The 18,684-nt window shown below is 46.1% G+C and overlaps 1 protein-coding gene across 1 annotated transcript; it reads right to left on the bottom strand.

The window, feature by feature from the left end:
• Window positions 1–391: 391 nt before the first annotated feature.
• On the bottom strand, window positions 392–15,947 carry NFAM1 (NFAT activating protein with ITAM motif 1). The gene is made up of 6 exons (XM_008497138.2): window positions 15,759–15,947; window positions 13,327–13,665; window positions 12,162–12,271; window positions 9,438–9,536; window positions 4,792–4,878; window positions 392–2,338 (listed from the first exon to the last, which is right to left on the bottom strand). The coding sequence occupies exons 1-6, from the start codon at window positions 15,865–15,867 to the stop codon at window positions 2,279–2,281; spliced, it is 804 nt and encodes a 267-aa protein (XP_008495360.2). The 5' UTR covers window positions 15,868–15,947; the 3' UTR covers window positions 392–2,278.
• Between the last annotated feature and the right edge of the window lie 2,737 nt (window positions 15,948–18,684).

Below are 18,684 nucleotides of genomic sequence, written 5' to 3'. Positions count from 1 at the left end.
CAATTCCCCCTGATTTTGGCAAGCTTTTGCTCCCAGCCCAAATCCCCAGACTTGCCAGTGCTTCTTGGAATTTTTTACTTTTTTATTCAGTTGATCAGAACCTGGTGTGATACTTCCAGTGCTTTAGCACTGGCTGTTCTAGAACAGCCTTTTCTATTCCAAATACCATTCTTACTCTCATGTTTCATTTTAAACAGCTTCAGTTACTTAACAGAATTGTTCAGGCATAAATGTAAGTAACACACTATTTTAAAAGGTAACAGAAAAACAAGACAAATCAATTCACTCCAGAATGAGATCCTAGTCAGGAAACTTGCAGTAGCACACAGTATTTTTAGCGTTTATAAAATTTAAAAGGCAAAACACAAAAACTACGATGCATTCCTTTGGAAGTTTTCAGTTTTCAACTAATCCACCAGCTTCTGCTGAATATTTTATTGCCATGCTGCAACATATTTATAATTCATCTCATAATTTCTTCAAATTTGTTAAGGAAAGGAATTGTTACACCTGCACAATCCTCTGTATATTCTTCTGTGAGCACAACTGTTTTGTGGTCATATTAGTAAATATTAAAACTGTGGACTTCAAAAATATTTATTTATAATTGTCACTATTACTTAAATGGAAAACAGGTCTAATAAGCCTTGCTGTCTGCATTGCTCTTTCTGAAGTGAATTTCTCAACACTGGGAAGAGAAAAAGCATTTTCCTGTGGTTGAAGAAAGTCCAAATTGCATGTTTGAAATCTCTTCTAATAAAAAAAAGCAAAGCAATAAGAGGATTATCTCTTTAAACATAGTATGGGAAGGCTGGAGGCCCTGGAGACATTTTCCACAGCTTCTATCTCTGATGCATAGCAACATTATCTTCAACTAGAGAGGGTCCTATGACCCTGGAGCTCAATTTTAATTTGATCTTCTTCTTTAAAGAGGTTTCTACAATTCCTCTTAAGTTATGCTGCATATTCCTATTTTGGGTTGGTTTTGTTTGGTTGTTATTTTGTTGTTGGTTTTTAATCTGAGATAAAACAGCCTCAGCTTTTTGATCCACTGGTTTGATCGTGTTATATATGGATATTTAATGTAACCTCTTCCCTGTTAGAAGTAGAATATGCATCAGCACAAGCAGTAGGCAAGTTCCAGCTGACAGGAGAGAGAATGCTCAGACAGAAAATTCACCTCTAGGGCCTCCTGCCTCCTTCCAATCTAAGTTTCAGAACTGGCCTACTTGGCCAAATAACTTATGGGAGCAGAGTAAAAGAGCCTTATACCCTTGCTGGCAAATGCCAGCCAGCTGAAACAAAGACAAACCTATTGGTTTGGTGGGGCAGAGGTACCATGCCTGTTCCCACAGAGGCTCAAAATCCCAAATGGTAACAACGCCCATTGCCAAAAAGAGCAGGAAATCGAGGAGTTCAGCTTGAATTTCTCTGGGCTGGAACCTGGTCCCAGACCCACTTGGCATATGCAGTCCCAGCAAGGGAGTTTCCTTGGGGTCTCACCTCCTTCTTCCTCATCCTTGTTATTGATAGGGTACTGCCAGGAGAACATGGTGCCAAGCAGGGTTGTTTTCTGTTTTTCTTTTCTCCATCTTTGTCCATGCATCCCACTCCTCACCGTTTACTGCAGATATTGCCACAGGGAAAGCATTTACTTGGAGGCACTGATTTGAGTCAGATGAGTATGCAGGCATCTGTGACTACTTAATGGGATTATCAGATTATGAGAAAGCATGTTTCATTGTGGGGTTCCTAAGAAAGGAAAAATGGGCAGGTGGATGCTTGGATCTCACTTGAAATATGCCTGAAGGCCTGATGGCCATGCCATGAAAGCTGTAGGCACAGGATCAGATGGACTGCTGCAGGTCAGGATTGAAGATCAAGCCAGCAAGCAGGAAGGTCTCTGGATTGTCCTGGCATTCACAGAGGATAAAGATATAAGTACTTCAGCCAGGCCAGGTGAGACAAACCTGCACAGACCACCTCTGCACTATTTCTAAGATACATGTGAGTGCTTGACAAAGGCATCTTTTCTTTCGCATCAAATGGCTTTGCTGTAAAACAGCTTTGCTGCATCAATGCAGACTGAGCCCCAGTGGGATCTGAGCAGGTGGATTTGTTGTTAATGAAGGTTAGTTTAGAAGGAGCTGTGGGTTCACAAGTCCCTCCTGGTTGTGCCCTGAAGTCATTGTGGATTTCCGCAGAGAACTGGGGATACAAGAGAGTAGTTCTGCTGTACAGAAAAAAGTCTGGTTCACAGAGGGTCAGATTTTCCCTGTTAGATATTTTCATACAATTTATCAGAGGATTCTTCTAGAGTTGCTTGCTTCTTAGGTGTCTGCAGGATGATGAAAAGGAAAAAAAAAAAGAAATGGAGGAAAATTATTCAGAAGAAGATTAATTAATTCTTAATAAGCAGACACTGACGTTTGTTCTGTTAGAAAAGGCTATAAGTGATCTGCTAAAACGGAAGCCACTACAGTGAAAAGTGTTGCTCCGCCAGAGACAAACGTGACTAATCCAGCCCAGGGGATAAAGAAGCCTCCTTTACGTGTCACTCTTCCCCCAAAAAAAGCTGTCAGACAGGGAGGGAAGGGAAAATTGGACTTGGTAAAAAAAATAAATCACTTTGGATTCTGTGAAGGAGGAATTCCCTGACCTCCTCAATCCTGTTTCTTCAACAGTTGAGTCTATTCCTCACAACCATTTCTTGTGCAGACAAGGTGCTGACAGACTGATATTTTAAGCGCTGTGTGGCACAGGCCTGCTGTAAGCAAGGTTACACAGCAAGCAGCTGAAATGCCACCGGGTGAATGAAGCCCTACCTACACTAGCATTTTCTCTGCTGCCACCACCAAAGGGAAACGTTTTACAGAAGAGCAGAGTACAGGCGCCTCCAAAGTATGTGGGATTAACCCCTTGCTACCCAAGCTGGCTGAGAGTCCTGCGTGACAGTATGCTAATGCTCTCTTTTCAGGGACTCTTTTCTGCCCTGCTTCCTTTTACATTTCCCCCTCTATCCATAGGATCCCGCAGCAAGGGCTGGCCTGGCCCCCCTGCAGCAGAGCCAGCCACCCCTCAGCAATCCCAGCTCCCACTGAGGACACTCGGTTATATCTGCTCTTGGTGTGAGAGCTCATCTCGTTCCCTCTCTTTGCTTTCTTCTCCTTTGTTTCTCCCATCTCTGCTTCAAACTTTGCCCCACCTTGGCTGGGGCAGCTCCAGACCCACTCACACGCAGATGTTCCTTTGCTCTTGCATTGCTGCTTTGCTCCTGCTCTGTTTTACAGACCCGCTGCCCCCCCCAGAGCAGCAGTTTAGTGGTCTGGGCCACACACATGTGATTCAGCAGAGCCCAGACAGCTCTGTGGTTGGGAATAAAACCCACACATACTGCATCTCATCACCCAGACTGAATACTTTTCAAAGGGGGCAGCTGATGAAGGTATACAGAAGAATAAATAAGACAGGGAATAGTGATCAGGACCTCCTGTTCTCCCTGTCCAACTAATTCAAAATGCAGCAAGAACACAGTATCAGGGATGCTCTCTTTTCCAGTGCATAATATGCACTGGGGTATAGGACATATATGTTTAAACAATTCCTCCTTCCCCTCAATAGCTGGACACCTGACACTGGCTTTTTTACCACCAACCACCGGTGCCACAGCAATAACTGCAAGAGGCCAATGGCCTTGGGGCCTGGACCACATGGCAAGTAGATCTGACATAGAGGAAGCCACTTGATTTTAGACCACCTTTTCCAAAAAAAGTGGGAGATATGAAAATACCTCAGACACTGTAACGTACTGTCCTTCATGAAACAGAGGATGGAGCCAGCTAAAGCTGGTGCCATGCTCCACACTACAGAGGCAACCTGGGGAACTCTCCTCAACATGACATCAGAGGAAGCAGAAGACATTTTTCAGGAACTTTTCCAGTGTTAGAAAAGAGATTTTAAGCAGATAAGACATCTGGAGGGGAAAAGAACAATGAAGTTTGAAGGACAAGAAGGAAATGTTCCCTGGGGTGCCTGATGCAAGTTTTGTCCCTGTGAAACAGCTGATGCCTGTGAAAGGCAGGGTAGAGGACTGTGTGGGTTTCTGGTCTGCTTCATGTGGCCCCTAAAACTGATCTGCATATTCTGAATTGCAGCTGCTTCCACTGAGTGGATTTCATTCCTTGTCTCTTATAAATTCCATCCCAGCAAGATCCAAGCCCAAAAGGTACCCACAGTATCTTTTCCTGTGGCCAAGAGTTGACAAAGAATGTATCAGCCCAGGTGCTGTTCAGCTCATAGCTTCTGCTACCAAGAAAAGGCTCTCAGGCCCTTAATGTTGGTGAGAGTGAAGTTCTGTCTAGGGTCTGCCCCGGGTGCAGATTCTTCTACCTGGAAGGACTTCTCAGCTGCCTAAATAATCTGGAAAGGGCAACACTGAGAGCCGGCATCTGGCCAACTGCCCATGAATGTCCACCTCGTTCAGAGCAACACTGAACCCCTCAAAGTCTTTCAGGGTATGTCATACAGCAAAGTATTTGCATGAAACCAGAACTGTCAGAACTGGAAGAGCTGCAAGGGCAAGGTTCTGCTAGAAGAAGGAAGATAGGCTACATCTGCAGCCCAGCTGGAGAGTGGATGTCACGTCCTGTTTTCCCCTTTTGGTGGGATTGGAAGCGGGAATAGAACAGAGAGACTTACTGCCTGCTAAGGCCACAGCAACTCTGTGGGTTTTCTTTCCTCCTGTGCCTAATGCATAAGTAAACTCTGCAAGAGCAGGGCCCCAGCCCTTACCTTCCTTGTAGGACTCTTTCTGGGTGACAGGTTGGTTGTGTTGTCCTCGAGGATGGAGTAGACATCAACTTGCTGCAAATCCAGGCACTACATGGGGAAGAGAGAAGAGAGCAGGGTTCAAATAAATAACTTAGCCTTAAGGCAACTTATTGCCCACTGACCTGTTCCCCACCTTGTGCCTGATACTTTTAGGAACTCTTGCCCTCTCCAAAAAATTTAAAGTTCCTGACCTGAACTTGAGCAGAAAGAAAATAGTTTTCTCCTGAAATCTTTACATGCAGCTGCACATCATCTTCCTTTTGCAGGCTCACAGAGATGGGCTTTGAGGCCCATGTAAGGCAATGGAGAACAACACCAATGTCACTGCCTCCCTCTGCTTCAAACTGTTCCAGAATGCAGAATCAAGAACTCTCTGCCACAGGAGTATATTATGCACCATAGGGACCACAGGTAAGGGGCAGTGCTCTGCATTGTGCAGGACTGTTTAGGTTTCTGACATCCACAAGATCATGGTTATTCTGGGCAGACAAGGGTGAGAAGAGAGGTGAGGCTGAAGGTCCTGAAGCACAGGGGTTGTCAAAAATGGGAAACTTAATGCTGGGCATGATTTGTATTTATTGTTTTGTTTTGTTTTGTTTTTTCCCAAGCCAGAACTCTTTCTTCTTAGAGTGAGCAAAGAATAATAATAAAAAAAAATCAATATACTCCCAGGCCCTCAAACATATCTGTGATCCCACACACCTACACAAAGACACACATGCCCTACATGCATATGCAGGCACTGGTCCCCCAGGTAATGGTGTCACAGGAGATGCATGTCAGTTTGAGTGATGTTCCAGATCTGCCTGAAGGATCAAACATACCAATCAGGAGGACTTTTCCATGTGTGTTTCAAAGATGACAGCAGGTTGCCAAGGTGGCTGTTTCTCTGGAAACAGGAAGATGGGAGGAGCTCCGTCCGCAAGAGGGGCAGATGGTACTAGTGGAGAGACTGCTAAGGGAGCAAAGCACCCTGCAACACAGCCAGGAGGATGAGCAAAACATGGGAGCTTCATTCTGGGGCTGCCAATCACCTGAACCTCCTTAATTTCACCAGAGTTGCAAATGCTCACTGTCTCTCAGGCCCACAGCCAGCAGGACAGTAGTTTGAACAAGACCAGATGACTGAGGAGCTGCCTTTGGAAGGAAGGCTTGGAACAAACAGGAGGGGCTGCAGGCAGTAGGGCACCCCATAGCTCTCCCATTCCCAATCCTCACTGGGAACAGGCAAATTATTTTACATGTCTGCTTCCCACTCAACAACCCGCTTGCCTTCAGCAGACATTCCCAACTATTTGCACGGGCACATGCATGCACAGAAAATCCCCCTTCCACGTCCTCATTTTAAATTCTCTTTGTGATGCTCACAGTGAGGACCTCGTCCCATGTGTTGTGCTCCCAGCAGCCTGGCTCCATGTCACTGTGGCTGGACCAGCAGCCTCTCACTGCTCTAGTATGAAACCACTTGCAAGCAAGATGGATCCTTTTAATGTTTAATCTCAAAAAAATACTGCCTCCTACCACAAGCCCTCTTGACATGGAGGCTGTTCACAATGCTGGTCCTTTGCTGGACAGATAGAAAGATGGTGTCTCCAACCACCACTTGCAAATTAATTACTTTTACTTGATCACTGACCACCTGCTACTGTCACAGCAGAGGCACATGGGCCTCTCTCCTTCCTGCTGGCAGATGCTTTCCCCTTCCTGAGCAGCCTCCTTGTCTCCCTTACACCAGGAAAAGCTCCTGTGCTATGGAACCTGCTTGCACTGCAGGAGTCCTGTTTGCTGCTCAAAAAACCTTGTTTGAAGTGTAAAGTGGATGAAGCAAGTCCCTCAGACTGTTATTTCCCAGCTGCTCATTAGCTAGCCAGCTAGGCTGGGAGAAAGAGGAAAATACAGCTTTGGGTCTGGGCACTGCAGTGACAGAGAGCTGCTCCAGTACTGCAGGAGGACAAAGAGGTCCAGAAACACCTGGCAGTGTAGTGGGAAGACAGTGAGCGCCAGCTGCCCCATTATTACCAGAGCTTTTTGCTACCTCATGCTTTTAACTGCATACAACCCACACCAAGGGACCATGAGGTAAAGGGTGGCACCTGGAAGAGTCAGTGAAGGAAGCATTTGATCCTAGGGATGTTCAGCAGAACAGCTTTGCAAAAAGTGTGTGCTAGGACTACCCATGCCAGGGGTGACCTTTGCTGCTGTGTAAGATAACACTGTGTAAGGTAACATTGAGTTGCACCAACCAGTTCCAAGCCTTTACTTCCATGTCCAGCGATGCCTCCAGTTGCTCTTGCTCCCAGACCCAGGTCTGCAAGGACACTGTGGTTCCCTGACTACAATTTTTTCTAAAATCCAGTCTCTTGTTTTACCCACCTGGGGCACATCTGGACCTCTTGTCTCATCTGCCCATCTCTGCTTTCTTTATCTTATCACTTGGAGTTACTTCTCACTTGTCCTTCCCTTTTCCTTGCCTTAGATTACCCCAATACTGACCACAGATTTCTGCACTCCTCAAGAATTAAGCAATAAATATTTAACAACTGATTTAACACCAACAGGTTTTTTGCAGGGCTGATTTTACCCCAACAAACTTTATCAGTGGGGCACCAGAGTCATCTTTTAAAGAAAATAAGGTTTGTTGACTTTTCATTCCCCTCACCTGTCCTGAGGACCCATCCAACGCAGGGTCCACATCCCAGGGCTCTCACCCGCTCTCCCCAGTAACTTCCCCATTACGCCTTGCAGCCTTGTGCTTGCTCTCCCTCTTCACCTCGCAGTCCTGCTCTCACCACATGGGAGAGTGCTGGGAGTTCATGCCTGAACGAGTCACCCCACAGCAGCTGCTCCAACCATACAGTAAACTCCAGTGGGCGGGCTGGTGCCCCCCAGCATGCAGGAGATGGTCCAAAGCTTCTTGCAGCCCTGCCAAAGAGGGCTGAGCCACCTGCCCTGAGCACCGGGCTGGCTACCAGCCCTGCACAGCTGGTGTGTGATGAAGGGGCTTCAGGGGGAGGCCAGCTGGGCCAGGTCCACAGGGCTCCTGCAAGCACAAGGGCCCAGCCAGCTCCCGGGACTGCCTGTGCCTAAGGCTGGCTCTGCTGGCTTGCTACATCAGCCTTAGTGGGGCCTCCTGAACAGAACAACATGATGGAACATGTAATTAAGATGGAGCTAAGGATGCATGACGAGGCCGACTGAGCGAGAAATGGATTTGATTTTTTTTTTTTTTTTTTGTCTCCTTGCAGGAATCATCCACTTCAGCAGGAAACCACACATTTGGATTTTTATAAGCCCAAATTAAAAAGAAATTACTTGGTATAACTGAAAAGGTTTATAACCTGCCACCTTCTTTACCCAAAGCATTGCATTTTGCCCAGAATAAACATCTGACATACAGTATATATTGCCACAAAACGGTGCCCCCAACCTATGAGGTGTGAATGAGAAGGGAGCAGGCCTGTCCTGTTTTTCATATCTGCATCCTATCAGGTCTCCTGCCTCCTTGGCAGGGTTTTGCTTCTCTCTGTACTACATTCTCCAGAGCTTCATTTTGTTTGGTTTAAATGATTAATGCAGCAGAGCTTACAGGTTTTCCTTGGAGAGACTTTTCCAGCCCTTGAATACCTCACAGTCAGAAAGGTTTCCTAAAATTCAGGCAACATATTTCTCTATCTGCTTTCTTTTTATTCCTCCTTTCTTCTCCCACATACTGGGGGTGGGTGGGTGTGTGTGGGGGGAAACCAACCCAAACCTTCCCTTCTTAGTGGAGCAGCCCTCCCATGTGAGAAAAAAGAGGAAAAGGAATCAATTTTAAATGGAGCTGGATCAGTTGTAAATGGTATTAGGGGTCATGGTTACTTGAGGTAGCTGAGGTCTGGACCTGACATGTCAGGAGAGCCACTCCAATCCTATTACCTATGACACTGACAGTGTTGGGCTCAGGCAGTGGGAGCAGTCAGCATTCTCCAGCTTGGGGAATGGAAAAAAAGATATATTATGCTATGGAAAGCGAAATGCTCCAGAAAAGAGACTCCTTTCACTTTTCTTCCTGCCCTTTTTCCCAGAGAGCTAGTCAGCCTGCTCAGGACTGCAGTGGTCTGTGATACTGACACTGGTGAGTGTCACAGCAGGAGCTCCAAACAGCTGGGATGGTTGGGAGTAGCACTCCTCTTTGCTCCTTTCCTGAGCCATCATGCTTTTGCTGGGAAGGACATGTCCTTAAGACACTTTAGAGTTGAAAGTGGGGCTGAGATCTTCTCTTTTTCCTAACTTGTGGAGACTCTCCTACCACCAGGAACTCCCTCTGGCCCCATGCTTGACGTTCTGTGCTGGCAGAGGGAAGGGTGCTGCCCAGCAGGGCATGGTGCAAAGCTCTGGCACTGGGGAGGCCACAAGTGGGACCAGGATGGAGACAAGGATGCACAGTTCTGAGAGCAGCTAAGCAGGGCAGAGCACAGGAGCAAAGGCACCAGTGCCAGGCTGGTATGCAGGGATGGCTTATGTTTCACATCACGATACTGTCATTGCCTGTACTGTTGCAGGTCAGGGAAAGGAAAGGTTGTACCATGATGCAGACAGAAGGGATAGAGGGCAATTCTGGTACTCACATCATAGACAGGAGAAGGTGGTGGTGGGCTGGCTGGAGGGGGCTGTGTTTCCACCTTCTCTCTCAGGATATTTAGCTGGTTTCTTCTGGGGCACAGCACCTTCAGGTGACAAGACACCAAATGACACATCTAGAGAAAACGCCAAGTCCCCATAGATGAAGTAAACACCAATGGCACCTCAAAGCCAGGTGCCCGCACATCCCCTCAGTTGCTTCCACAGCAAAGAGTGCTGGCACCCTCTGTGAAGCATGGGCCAATTACTTTCCTCACCACAGGATGAAATGGAGGAGCCTGCTGACTTACCCTGGAGCAGTGGAAAGGAGAACTGGGCTTTCCACCACTGAAGCTTAACTGGATGTTAAGTCGTAAGTATTTAACAACACATGACAATGCTGTAGGACAGGGAGTAAAGCAGGGCCTTATTCAAAGTATGCATGGCAAATTCAGAGGGGGAATTGCAGTGACTTTCATCAGAATTTGGCTGGGAAGCTTCTGCAAATGTGCAGCTCAGAGAAGCACCAGACGACCATTAATGATGATACAGTGTCAGTGACACATTAACACACAAGTCCAGCATAGAGCTGAAGGAAGAAGGTATGTTTCTTGCACTAGATGACTTCTCCTTGAACACACTCCATTCATGCACAGATAAGGGTTAGCTCTGCTCAGCAAGCAAGGGAGGAGGCAGAAGGCTTTGCTAAGTATCTATTCTAATTCAGAAAGAAGTGGGATGATTATATTCACATCACATGAAAACGATGAACTGCTTTCCAGTCCATTAGTAACTAAGGAGGATGCTAAATAGCTTTTCTTAAAGATAAACATTTTTAAACCAGCAGGTCTGAGCAAGCTGTGGTGAGAAATATGGGCCGTGTTCTGCAGGAGAGCAAATGTACTGACTGCATGATCTCCTCAGGTCCCAGGAACAGCCGACAGGCCTGAGACTTGCTGGCCCACCCTCAAAACCTAGAGGTGCCAATCAGCAAGTCATGACAGTACCTCCCTCCTCGTCCCCATGGAGACATTGTCTAGACAAGCAGAGATGGGGGCTTGTCTCCAGCCCAGTCACTCTGCCACTTACACTCCTTCCCCTTCTATCAGGCTGCCTGCAAGGTAAGTCTCATGAGATTAGCAGGTCTGCCAACTGCTGCCATTCTCTTTTCAACCTCATGATCTCTGGCTGTGTGTGCTGAAGCCTGATGCTCCTTGGAGTCATAGGACTGTACCAGCAGCACAGCCTCTACATAAAAATTCCTGCAGAGAGTCTGCTGTCGTGGTGGCAGAAAGCAGGCTGAAAGAGTAAATATGGGGATACTCTGCCTAGAAAAGTGCAATCACCAAATTATGTTCTAAAAGACAATTTCTTTTTAAGCCAGCCTTGAGATCTCTGGACAAGTGCAGAGGATGTTATTTGAACTCCTGAGGGTGGCAATACTAGGAGCAGTAGGTTTTCCCCATACAACAGGGACTTCAGTATCACAACTATAGAGTTTTTTTCCACTGGAAAGGTGGTAGGAGGTAGGAGGACTCCTACTTCATCCACATCTTTCTGTACTACTTTTGACTTTTCACACAGAATCACAGAATTGGCTGGGTTGGAAGGGACCTGCTTTCTACATCCTTTCTTTCCCACTCTTTGCCCTCAGCTACTTAGCCAGCTTCCACTTTCTAATCCAGCTGGTCCCAACCTGTGCACTGGTGCGCTTACCTGAGGGACCCTTATCAGTCCATCCTTAACACCCTCCTCCAAGCTTCAGTGCTTCCTTACTCTGGATTCCAGTCCCAGTTTCCTTCCAGAGTTTCCTTCTTCCAGCTTCACAGAATCACTGCTGTTGGAGGGTGCCTCTGGAGATTGTCTAGTCCAATCCCTCTCTGCTCAAAGCAGAGTCAGTTAAAGCAGGTTGCTCCTCGGGTCCTTGTTTCTATTGTATTCCAGTTTGTTGGGACTTCCACACAAGCTTCTTTGGGACCCCTCTCCTGACCTTCCCTTCTTACTCTGCTCCTTAATGTTTTCTCTGACAAACACATGCCCATGGCTCTGATCCCCATCCTCTCTACACTGATTTTCTTCTGTGGTGCCTGAGCCACGGCTTGTGCCCTTGCACCAGAGTAGCTCCCCTCTTGAAAGAGGATTAGAAACAAGGAAAGTCCTGCTCCTCTCCTGCCATGAGGGCTGCAACAGACTTGCTTGGGGGCACAGGACATTACCTGTCTGACTGGCACTGTATGGAAAGGCAGCCTCATATGGGCTCCTTAAGACAACTGAGCTGCTAAACTGACAAGAGCCATGCCTGAGCATGCACACACTGCAATTTTCTAAAGACCCATCACAAGGCCACAGCTCCTGAAATATTCCCAGGGCCTGGACACTGCTAGAGTGACGTTTTTTGCCCTGTGACAGATCCTTGCTCTAAAGCAGAGCATGCAGGAGTCAAAATGCTGACCAGAATACCTTTAATGGATAAATTGATTACTTGTTTTTTTCTCAGAAAGACTGAACTTATAAACAAAATAACAACAACAGAAAAACCCCACAAACAAACAAAAATCCAAACAAACACAAAAACCAACAAAGAAACCAAAACCAAACAAAAAACCTGAAGCAGACACCCAGCACAGAAAATTTCAGCATGGGGACTTCCAACACAGAGAAGTTAGAAACAACTGAAATAAATTCCTAGAATGGGTCATGTCAGGTATTTCTTTTAATTGGTTGTAACTTGCCTTTCTTTTCCACAGAAGCAGAACTGTTGCAGTGATGCTCAATGCAGCAAGAAAAGTGGTAAGAGTAATGAGGACTGCCCACTCATAAGGGGTCTCTCGGTACCCTGTATCTGTAAGAAAGAAGGCAAAAGATTCATATTGGAAATTACAGTCCTGATGCATTTTTAACCCTGGAAAGAGCCTTGAGAGTGCTAAAATACAGAGGCAGTCCAAAATACAGTGGCACATGCACAAACCCTTCAAAACCTGGTCTGACTGAAAAGTGAGCAGGGCTCAGCTGAAGAATCACATGAAAGAGTCAGGATATAAGCAGTTGCACTTCACACAGATAAGACAGAGATGACATGAGAGCCAAGGAAAGGGGTAGTAGCTGGCAAGGGTCTTTAGTGATAGGGGCAGAAAGCACACAGATGGTGGAAAGCACACAGGCCACACAAACTAGCAGGGTGGGTACTGTAGGGATCCTCTGATCAGTGCAGTGAAGCTGTTTTGTCACAGTTCTTTGCATTTACACTTTCTAAGGAGTTTTCATAACCAGCATTCTATAACGCAAATCCAGCCAGTCAGCAGCATGCATGTCCTTATCACTTTTCTATAACATTTCTCTTATCATGACCTGAAAATCTCCCTTGCTTTCCAGCTTGTGCATTAAAGAAACGACCAACCTGAAAGGGGAGGGAGGGGGATTACAGGGAGCCCCTAATTTTTTTGTGAGCCACAAATGCTGAGTATCTAACTGGTTCATGAGGCACTAACTGTGAGCACCTGACCTGTATGTCTGATTACAGTGAGCACTCTAACTATTGGCCCCCTGTTCAGCCATTTCTGTCACACTGCTAGCAGCCAAACCACAGCCTACTAACGCTGTCACCTAAAAGCACCCTCATATTCAGTGCTCAGGCTCCCTGTTTACACTCTGACTTTATGACTGTTGCTCCCAGGAGGTTGTGGTAGCATCTTCATCCTCTCCATCTGTGCACTGGGAACAGTAGCACAGGCCACCTGTGTAAAACATATTCAACTCCGATGGCACTAAATATTGAGCAAAAAGTATCATTTCCACCTGACTTTACAGTACATTCAGGTGGAAGCAAAGATAACCTTTCCTCAGCAAGATCCAACTGAATTTTAACCACCTGCCCTTCCTTTCTGGTTGTTCACTTACCTCTAGCAAGGACAAACACCCCCTTTCCCATTTTTTGTATGTCATTCCATCTGACCTCGCAATAGTATGTGCCAGTAGAAAAGTTGCTTCCAAGGGGTACAATTCTGTGGTCATAGGATAGGGCAGCAGTCTCATTCTCTTTTCCAGAAGGGATGGATATTTTTTCTGACCTTCTATAGATGACTGTATTCTGGCCCAGTGAATTAATCCAGTAATATAAGATTGAAAATTCCGTGTATTTCGGCATGTAAGGAAAGATGACTTTGCAGGGGATGGATATTCCTTCCTTGAGCAGTGCAACCTGGATCGGAGGTTTCTGTTGTACATCAACACTTCCTCCTGTAAGGATAATAATTGTTAGCAGTCACCTAACATCACTTTATGTCAGGAGAGGACTGCTGCCCCAAAGACAGGATCACACAGTGAAAATAATTGTATGTCAGGAAGTGTGCCCGTAGCACCAAGTGTTGGCTCTTGTCAGACACTGAGTGATTCAGAGCACGTGCCCTGTGTGATCTGCCACGTCTCTTAGGTAATTGCTGTGTGATTTGCAACAGCCTGTTGCATCCACAGGCTTCCCCTTTTCCCTTGTGAACTCCCCCCTACCACACCAGCACACAGAAATACAGGAAATTAGGCAGGAAGTGAACTGATTTTACAGTGGTGTGAGACTGCATTTATAGTGATAGAACAGAAAGCAGTTTTCCATGACAAATGCCTGCTGGACATCTCCTGGAACTCCTGAGCTCTAAACCTCAGCTGAGGCATCTGCATGTACCCATGTGATGACTCTAAGTCAGTGAAGGTGCTGTAAGGAAGCAGGTGTTATCAGTGAGACCGTGTATTTCTGAAGCATGAGTGAGGAAAGAAATTGCATATTCTGCACGGGTACTGGCACCGGGGTCATGAGAAATAAGGCACAGCTTCATCACTCCAAAGTTTTGCTGCTGTAACGGGGCAGCAAAGCACAAGACTCGATGCTAGATATGGCAACTATCTGCAGAAGTCTGCAGATCTTAAGTATCTATACATGACAGTATCGTGGAAAGAGATATAGGAGATCATGCCCTTCATGAGCTTCCTCCTTACACAGACAGAGCTGCTGAAAATGATCTATCACTGCAGTTCAGTAGACAACGATGCTGGGAGTTACAAGAGGGTGAATAAGCACAAACAAGGAACCACTTGGTTCCCTCCCTGTTTTGTTTAAAAAAAATTGTAAAAAGCTAAGAGTAAGCCACAGGCTAGTAAGGAGCCAAATCTGGCTTTAACGTCAAGCAGTCTTTGGATCTATTTGTTTGGCAGCTGACATAACACCATACATAAGGCAACTTAAGAGGAGGCCTGTGCAAATTACTGTTGCCTTTAAAAAAGGGAACAGGAAACTTACATACAAGTCTTCTTACAAAATGAAGGATTCTTTCAGAGATATGAAAATAGAAGGGTGGAAAAATAAGTAGTGAGAGAAGGTAGGCGACGGGCAGGCTTTTTCATTCATGCTTTTGTTGGGATTCCCTGGGGTTCTGCATCTCTGAACAGGCTCAAAACAAGGCATTAAAGCTGTTCCAGAGCACAGCCAGGCTTGCTCTCCTGCCATCACACACTAACGCTGCATCGCAACAGCGGCATCGCCTCTGCACAGTGGGACTCAGCCTTGGAAAAGGCAACTCAGACTTCGAACTGCTGAGTGCTGAGCACCAAAGGAGGTGTTGTGGGGGGCAATAAAGGGGGGAGGGAGCAGCCACTGTCCTGAGAGGACTGTTGGGAAGCAACATTTGTTAAAGAAAATCTTCTACAGAGCCAGGAACAATAGCCTGAGAGTAAGGACAAGCTTGGGTTACACCACTAGAAAAAGATTCTCAGCTGTAAAGCTGGCTGAGATACAGTACAGTCCTAAGGGATGTGCTCATTCATTGTGAGTGTACAGCCCTCTGTACATGAGCTACAGTATTATGGGAAGATGGTAACAGAAAATCCCACAGACACCACGGGAGTGATAACCCGAATGGTCTCTTTTGGGCCTTATTTTCTAAAATAATTCATCATTCATCACCCTTCTCCTCATCTCTAACCAGCAGAACACACATGAACATAGTTTCTATACAAGACATGGCTAATCACTGCTGTAATAAAAAGAGGAGGGATCCATCTTCCTACAGTATCCCAAGAGCCATTAGCTTGAGAAAAACATGCCAGGAAAAAAAGCCACACCGTTTTATTTAGGTTATCTAACCCCTCTCCCCATGCTCCCCTTTTCTTGAGGATTCTCTCTCTCAGCTTTGAAATGCTTAAAAGACAGAAATAGCAGCAGCGTGCAAATTCCTAGAGGGGATCTCTGGAAATTAGCAGAAGATAGCAGCTGGAAATGCTCTAATGTGAACAAACGTGAGAGTAAACAAAAGGAATTTAAGAAAAAGTAAATGCTTTTTTACCTCCGCACTGAAGCGACCAAAGAAACAGGAAGATGACTTTTACACTAGAGGCCATGATGGGGGTCAAAGGCTGTAAGAAAGCAACCAGATTCAAAGATCCAAAAGGCATCAGAGATGAGGGATTGTCAGGTATTTCTGTGCTTGGGCAGCTGGCTCATCCCTTCCCATTTGCAAAGGGACAGGCAGGGTGGACACACACAGCTTTTGGCAAGCAGTTCCTGGCAGACTCAGGCTCTCTTCTGCTTTTTGGTCAGACTCCTCCCCACACTGGGGCTCATTTCTCTGAACTATTGCAATGGTGTTACACCTACCAGCAGGTGTAGAAAGATAAGACCATAAGCTCTTAATGCATAGAGCTTTGTCTGCCAATGACTGTAAAATATTATACACAAACTTTGTCACCTTCCACAGTGACCAAAACCCCATGCTGGAATATGGAAAAAAAACCTACAATGCTTTGACTGATACCTATTAGGGCCATTTGAGATGAATGTTCTCAAATTCAGTGAAGGATTCAGTGGACTCTGGAGCAGTGGGATTTTTACCATAATATTGCAAGAATTTGTTGTTTTGAAACCACACACAGTTGTTCCAGAACAGCTATTCTGGGTTATCTCACTGCATGGACCATCCAGGCTTTGGAATAAGGTCACCTTATTTTTAAATGTTCATAACTGAGTGCTCTGTTCACATGGGGCAGCTGCTGAACCCTGCCAGAGGGTGTGGGTTCAGAGCAGAACAGCACTATCAAACTTCTTTATGGGGACACTCAAGTATGGGACCACCTGTTTTGCATTCAATGTGAAAAATAAGCACCCACACCAGCAGTCAGTAGAGAGGAACATCTCCACGATCCTCCTGCCTGCATAAAACTTACCTCCACAGCCCACTAGGTCATTTTGGAGAAAAGCACTTGTATTCCAAGAGTGAGAAAAACCTGACAGGAAATTCACCCCTAACAGCCAGAATGTTTCAGATTCACACAATGCTGGCTCTGAACCAGCTTCACAATGCAGGCAAGTTATAAGAAAGTTATTGTGGGGAAACCTGAGGAGAGTCCTTTGAAGAAGAAAACCCTGTCTTTGTGGGAGAACCCTCCTACCTATACTCATGAAGAGTCTTTGATTTTGACTAGATCTTGGTTTTAGCTAAGATATCTGCAATGCAACAGCTGAGCAGCATCTGACTCAGAAAAACCCCTATGTCTGAGAGGTCCTCGCTTCTCTCTAAGCAGCTTCCTCCTTTCGCACTTCTTGTGAGACATTTGCACTGTCCACAAGAAAGCACTTGCAATTTCAAGGCTTCTTTGCTCACATGGGGTGCTAGGCTGCGTGGGGAAAGATCTAAGAAGGCAGCTGAGACTGTAAACTGTGCATCATCAAAACCACTCTTTATCTGTTGTTTTATCCCGACAGAGCTTGTACGAGCAAGGTTTGCTCCAAAGCAACCTTTGGTTTAGAGCACTTCCCCTCCTGTTTAGCCTTGTACAGGTCTTGACACAGAGTGTCGGGAGCAGCTGTGGCCACTGCTCGCCATGGTATGGATCCAAGGTATGAAGAGGAGCAAGTGGCTTTGTGTGACTCTGCAAGGCTAGTGAAGCAGCTGCACTCCTCCAGGGCAGCTATAGCTTAAATTAGCCAAAACCATCTTCTTTCCCCAAGACACAATGACATGAGCTGCAGGAGGCTGGTCTCAGCTGGAGATCACTCCTCACAGGTCTTAACGCTGAGCAGCAAAGACAATCAAGAGCGGTCACAAGACTCTTGGGGCCCACTTGGTTCCTCAGGTACTGATCAGGCAGATGTGGCTCTGGGCTTACAGCAGTGCTTGGCAGCATTCCTCAGGCCTGAGCAACATCCCAGCATAGCTGGGGCAGGGAAGGAGAAGGGGCTTCCTACCCTCCCGTGGAAAAACTCTGCTGAACAGCGAGGGCTTCCTCAGCTCTTCTATCATCCTCATCCCCATGGTAGCACAGAGCTTCGCTGTTTCCAGCACTGATGTATTTCTAGAGGACAGAACACGCTGCTCCTGTCAGTGGTGTGTTTTAACTGTTATCAGCGTTTATCTGCTTCAGGAATTCAGAGAGATAAGTGGATTAAGTGCGGTAGGTTTGTAGGGCTGTTAGGTCAACATCCTCCTTCTGTCCTTCCCCTTCTCTTCCTATAAACAACCCCTGTTGCCACTCTAAATGCCAAGTCCTAGAAATATTGCTGTCTGGAATTTTTTTTTTAAAAAAAAGTAAATAAAGAGATCTAGCCTTTCAAAAGAGATCACACCTAAGACTCAGCTGTGGGATTAGAGGCACAGTCAGGCCAGAAATACATTCACTGCTGGAATTTGCTATGGTAGAGCTTGCTGAAAAGAAATGGCTTTGAAACGACTACCCAGCAGCTATTAACTACGAGACAGGATGACATTCTGTTCCTTAGAGCCTGAAGGGAGCCTGAATCTTTGAATGTTAAATTCTAATTCAATTTGGTCTGGGGATTCTGGACTGGGTTTCAACCCTGAAGACATGTATGGGAGGAAGATGAGGAAAAGCTGGAGAGAGATATGTGTTTCTATTACCAGCCCGTAGCAGGGCTGAACACATACCCCCAAAACTTGGGTGGAACTAACTAGGATACCTGTGCCAAAGGAAATAAATTACAAAGCTCCGAAGGAACAGATCATTGTATGACCTTCTCTCATGCATTATACAGTACAGTGCTGCATGTGGGCTGGTCCCTGCAGCATGACAAGGAGGGAACTGCCTATCTAGCTGTATCCCCATCATAGCAAACTGGACAGGATCCACATGGCTTGGTCCTTCCTTTGATGCAGGAAACATTGATCGCTTCCTGAGACTAAATACAGGATTGGGCCAGGTGCTAGCAACAGTGCCTGCTTGTAGCTGGGAAGCAGCCACTGATTTCACTCAAGTGCT

Source organism: Calypte anna, chromosome 1 (genome assembly GCF_003957555.1).
Source record: "Calypte anna isolate BGI_N300 chromosome 1, bCalAnn1_v1.p, whole genome shotgun sequence".
NCBI classification, from domain to species: Eukaryota; Metazoa; Chordata; class Aves; order Apodiformes; family Trochilidae; genus Calypte; species Calypte anna.
The sequence above is the reverse complement of the archived record's forward strand: the minus strand, read 5'-3'. Positions and strand labels throughout refer to the sequence as shown.

What these genes read in the sequence shown, in the direction of transcription:
- NFAM1 (XM_008497138.2), bottom strand. Translation starts at nt 15,867, where the DNA reads ATGCCTTTTGGATCTTTGAATCTGGTTGCTTTCTTACAGCCTTTGACC. An exon ending in GGTGTTTGTCCTTGCTAGAG is followed by an intron (nt 12,272 to 13,326) that starts GTAAGTGAACAA and finishes TCTTTCTTACAG; the next exon opens with ATACAGGGTACCGAGAGACC. An exon ending in GAAAGAGTCCTACAAGGAAG is followed by an intron (nt 2,339 to 4,791) that starts GTAAGGGCTGGG and finishes ATCATCCTGCAG; the next exon opens with ACACCTAAGAAGCAAGCAAC.